Consider the following 5,176-nt stretch of genomic DNA (forward strand, 5'->3'; position numbering starts at 1 on the left):
AAAAGTATGCAAAACGAAGTCGTTACAAGCATGTTGTTACAGGAACGCCTGTGTTCCTGTTCCTGTAACAACATGCTTGTAACGACTTCGTTTTGCATACTTTTAGAAATCTCTTGATAAGGACACAAAACCAGTGTCGAAACGTCGAGTTAACGTAAGAATAAATGTCAGTTTGGTCAAAAATACAACCTGTGTTAATTTTTTTTTCTATTTTTGACAATTTGATAAGAAAAAATCGAAATCAAAATCTAAAAAAAAAAAAAAAGTTTTATAGGGAAAACTTCAGGCTTCAACATAAAAAAGTAAAAAAATGTTTTCAAGCCTTCTTTTTGTGCACACGCCTACAAAGTAACAAGAAAATTTCCCATTTTGTCGAGCTCGTACTTTAAAATTGTCATAATTGAAGAAAAGTAAAAACAGTTGCTACCTTTCAAAAGTAAAGGTATTTCAAATTTTAAAACACTTTTTTTAAATTTGTATTCCCATTTTTTTAAATAAAGGTAGGAGAAGGGGGTAGCCCCGGTCATTTTTTTTATTTTTTAAATTATGACTAAAGTTAAGAACATAAACATAAACGAACTACACAAAAATAATCAACAAGATATATATTAACGTAATTTAGTACAAAAAAATATAGCAAACTTAAGAAAAAAATTACTTCAAACTTAAACTTAATTTTGGCCTCTGTAAAAAAGTGGCGGGTAGCTCCGGCCACCATAATATTTAATGACGAAATCGTTTTTTGGCAACACAAACATCACAGTTGTAGTATAAATTGGGTGGATTTATATCTACACATGCCTCATGAGCCCAGTCTTGACATTTATTGCATTGGATCCAATCCTCATCAAACGTTTTGCATTCAGTTTCGCATTCACAAATGATGCATTCAGTTTCCTGATGTTCAGGACGTGGTTTAGGTGTAGGATTTTTCTTTTTCAATAGGTTCTTCATATTTTTCGTGATCTTTGGCATCTTTTTAGGATCTTTGGTCTTTTCCACCAGCTCATTTTTATACGGCGATGACGTCAAAATCTGACTTTTCTGGGTCCTTCTTTTTCTTACAATCAGTCTTTTCTTAGAGGCGTCTGGAAGAGGCGATAAAATCTTGAGCACGTCATTAATTTTTTCAACATTGGCCGATGTGCTTGAAAACCTCCATCTGAAGGGTAGCTGAGGTTTCAGGTAAAGCACTAGTTGATGGTTCCGTTTCGCTTTCAGAGACTGCATGACTGGAAGCCTGGCTTGTTGATTGGTTAGCCTGATTTTCAGCCAGTGGAATATCGGTCAAAGCAGAACCTAAGAAGTCTAGGTCTGAGAAAATGTCTCGATTGAAAGGCTAAATTCCCGTGCAGCGGAAGCCATTTTGGGCTATATCCAGTCTAGCAACTTTGGTAAACGCTGTGTTAACAAGTCCAGCAATATCGTATTCCGTCAGTAGAGTACCAGGATTTTGACGCATCCATTATGCACTTGTTGATCCATAAGCCTGCTTGAAAGGCTTGAAAAACACACGGTCAAGCGGCTGAAGCTTATGAGTTGTGTGCGGAGGAGTGCTCAACATGTGAATGTAATTATCCCCGAGCATATTCAATAACATTCAGCTCTTTATGGGTACTATGTCCATCCAATATCAGGAGAATCGGACGAGCTGCAAAAAAATGAACATGCTGCTGAAAATGTTGTAGCCATCAAAGGAATATCTGAGCATTCATCTAACCGCTTTTACAAGCAACACCAATACTTTCTGGAGGAGCACCAATCATTAGACGACCATTCTTATCCATTTTTATCCTTGGAAAAATAAACATGAGTGGTACAAAGTGACCTGCAGCATTCATAGCAAACATGGCAGTGACATTACGACCTCGTTCTGCTGACGTGAGTTTCTCAACCTGTTTCTTCCCTTTCACTGACAATACCTTGTGATTTTTATGGATAGTAGAGACTCCTGTTTCATCAGCATTGTATATTTGAGAAGCTTGGAATCTGAACTGTCCTTGGAGTTTTAAGAAAAGATCATAAAACCGATCAACCTGGAATTTATTGAAGCCTATAATTCGCATCAAGCTTGTCGCCTCAGGCGTTCTCAGTGCCAAATCTGGATTTCTCTTCTTGAAGTTACAGAAAAAATTTTCCCCAGCCATCCGCTTTTCATTATTAAACCTGTGAGGAATTTTGATTTTTTTCTGCTAGAAAAAGCAAGGCGTAAAAACTCACTTCTTGTTAAAGGCATGAGACGATTGTCCAAATCGATGACATGCTCACACAATTGCCTTTCAAATTCAGGGGTAAATGTTTGCTGAAAACGCCCTAGTTTTGGCTTGAGAATAATCTGATGACCTTGTTTTATAGCCTTGACGCGATCCTGCAGTGAAGTGCGTGGAACTTGGTATCTATCTGCGGCAGCTCTCTGAGAACTCTTACGTTCAAGAACTTCTTAAATTGCTCTTTTCATATTTTCTTCGTTTCAGTTTCCTCGGCTTGTGCTTCTGCCTTTAAATTTAGGCATTTTAACACTCGCCTACGATAAATAAATGAAAGAAATTATGAATAAACCTCTTTGTCTAGACCTTTAAAAAGAAATAGGTTTTCGAACAAGTGGCCGGAGCTACCCACAAAACTGGTGGCCGGTGCTACCCGACTTGACTTTGTTCAAAATCATAGTTAGGTACATTACCAAAATACGTTAACATTTGTTCAAGCAGAAGGAAAGACATAACATACAATAGTTTTGCAGTACGTAAATAAGGTAGAATACATAATTACTTACGTCTTTTCAATAATACACCTTTTTCAATATTAATCGTCGCGTAATTATATTTCGCCGAACCCAATATTCACTGTTATACATATCCAAACACAACAGCCCATCTGACTCAACTAACCGCACGTGTCTAGTGGGACACAAATGAGTGCAGAAAGAACAAAACACTGATAGTAAACACACGGAAAGTTTAATTTTTTGCAATGACCGAGGCTACCCACCGGCCGGGACTTTTCCTTACAGCTGTTTAAAATTTGCTTATTTTTTTAGACAATTCTTCTTGATTTTTTAATTATTTAGCTGAGTGTAGAATATAAAAAATTATTAATTTACTATAAGTATCATGTTGAAAAACTGTTTTTTAATACTTTAGTGTGTTTTTTGAATACTTTATAAATATTCATAATTACTTCTAAACTATGCAAAACGTATCTGAAAGTAGCACTAACTTTAAGGCACGCTTATACAATTTGATGCAATTGATTAGGGCATGATATGCTTCGTCATCCGTAATATTCGGGTTGAGTAACATAAGATCCGAACCTTGTACACGCTCTACGTTGTATCTGTTTTATAAAAGCATAATTTTTGTTAAAAATATCAGTCCAAAAGAGATTCTTTTGATACTGCAGCTTTATTCGCGCGAACTATTTACTTTACACATTTGAACAATGCGCAGGCATGCTGAGTGCAAAGGATGAACAAACAATCGGTAGCTACCAAAACGGAGATTATGTAAAATACGGTGAAAAAGCTGTGAAGCATCAACAAGTTGTTATATTTGTCCATGTCGAGAACATGTTCCATACGATACAGAAACCTGACCGAATAAGTTTTGTTCGCCGGTAAGAGTAAATTAATTTGGCTAATGACCATTGGTATTCCGCAATAAAGGAACCATGCCGTGTACATACCAGCTGGAATTAATTATTCTCATTTTTCTTTACATTTCTTTAAAAGTGATGATAATTTAATTGATTAATGCAAGATTTTTCTATATAAAAGTTCACATAACGAGAATGTAAGCGCAGATCTAAAGGCAAAAAATATCAAATATTTCAATTTATTTGAAACACTTTGTTAATATCTTGAAAAGCGAAAGAAAGACATAAAAATTTATTTTATAAATTTATAAAAAAATAATTTTATGAAAATAGATTCAAAGCAATGTCAAGAGGTAATAATAATTTTTTCATATATTGCTAAGTTTGCGGTATGAAATTCAAAAATTCTTAATTGTTATAAAATGACAACTTACCCATGTATCGTATTGTGAATGTTCTGCTTTCTTCTGCGTAAAATCTTAATATTTTATTCTCAGGTCTTACGTGCATTATTTTCCAAGTCTTTTCGATGTGCTCCAGCAACTCTTTCATCTGCAGCTCAAAGAAATCGTACCGTTTACATTTATAAAACAATTTGTTTCACTTCGTGCAGAATATAACGTACGAACTTTATATTTATTACACAAACAATTTATTAACTTTATTGCGAAGAAACTATTCATTAGTAACGGCGGAACATTATCCAAGATGATGCTCAAATCCGTAATCCCAGCTAGCAAGCCCCAAAACTACAGAAAATCAGGAACAGCACATCAATTTCAGACTCTAACGTTTACTGTCATACGTATCTTTAACTACCTCTAAGGCCGTCAAAGTGGAAACCAACAACACCATAATGACTAACATTATGTTGCTTTGAAGTCGCGATTGAAACGGCCATTGACCGATAATGTATAGGAGTATTTTGTTGAAGTGATAGTAGCGATTGTCGTAAAAAGACATTTTGTGTTAGCGAGATAGAGAAATACTGTACGAAACGATCAAATATCTCATTGAATATTCACGCCTAATCACAGAGCTTATCGTGTATTCTCTTGGAGACAGTTTTTAAAAGAAGTCATCATGAAATACGCTAAGATAATATTCTACAATTTTGCGTAATAAAGCATCATATATTTATAAGTACACAGTCGCATTTCTCTTAGTGCGTTACATTTTGCAATCATAAGATCCTACTGCGATGGACATACTCTTTGCCTTATAAATCCACATCTGTAGTCTCTAAAATTACAAGATAAGAATATTTCAAAGTATGCGAGTTTTCTTTTATGGTGAGACTATCTTATTCTTTTCTATATTAAGTTAATATTTTTATTTATAATATTATTATTATTTTTTTTAATTTAATGATAATGATTCCCTTCTCGAGATACATTCTGCACGTTTAAGCTTCCTAATTCTTATACAATATCAATATTTACAGAGAACGGAGACAAAACACAACCTTCTTCCCGTTTCAGTGTACTTTTCCTCTCGTTTCTCGCATTATTCTTCTTTTTGCTTGTCTTCCTTTTGTCTTCTCTGCCATTCCTTTTCGCTTCTTACTCTTTTGACTTTCAGTATC

General features: G+C 34.8%; 2 protein-coding genes across 2 annotated transcripts; both read right to left on the bottom strand.

Moving 5' to 3' along the window:
- Window positions 1-723: 723 nt before the first annotated feature.
- On the bottom strand, window positions 724-1,230 carry LOC112457639 (lysine-specific demethylase 5B-like). The gene has a single exon (XM_025020811.1). The coding sequence runs from the start codon at window positions 1,228-1,230 to the stop codon at window positions 724-726; it is 507 nt and encodes a 168-aa protein (XP_024876579.1).
- A 1,995-nt stretch (window positions 1,231-3,225) lies between these two features.
- Window positions 3,226-4,537, bottom strand: LOC112457641. The gene is made up of 5 exons (XM_025020814.1): window positions 4,411-4,537; window positions 4,221-4,340; window positions 4,026-4,143; window positions 3,488-3,684; window positions 3,226-3,333 (listed from the first exon to the last, which is right to left on the bottom strand). The coding sequence occupies exons 1-5, from the start codon at window positions 4,456-4,458 to the stop codon at window positions 3,271-3,273; spliced, it is 546 nt and encodes a 181-aa protein (XP_024876582.1). The 5' UTR covers window positions 4,459-4,537; the 3' UTR covers window positions 3,226-3,270.
- Between the last annotated feature and the right edge of the window lie 639 nt (window positions 4,538-5,176).

This window comes from Temnothorax curvispinosus, unplaced genomic scaffold (assembly GCF_003070985.1).
Source record: "Temnothorax curvispinosus isolate PA1 unplaced genomic scaffold, ASM307098v1 QBEX01008012.1, whole genome shotgun sequence".
In the NCBI taxonomy this organism is placed as follows: Eukaryota; Metazoa; Arthropoda; class Insecta; order Hymenoptera; family Formicidae; genus Temnothorax; species Temnothorax curvispinosus.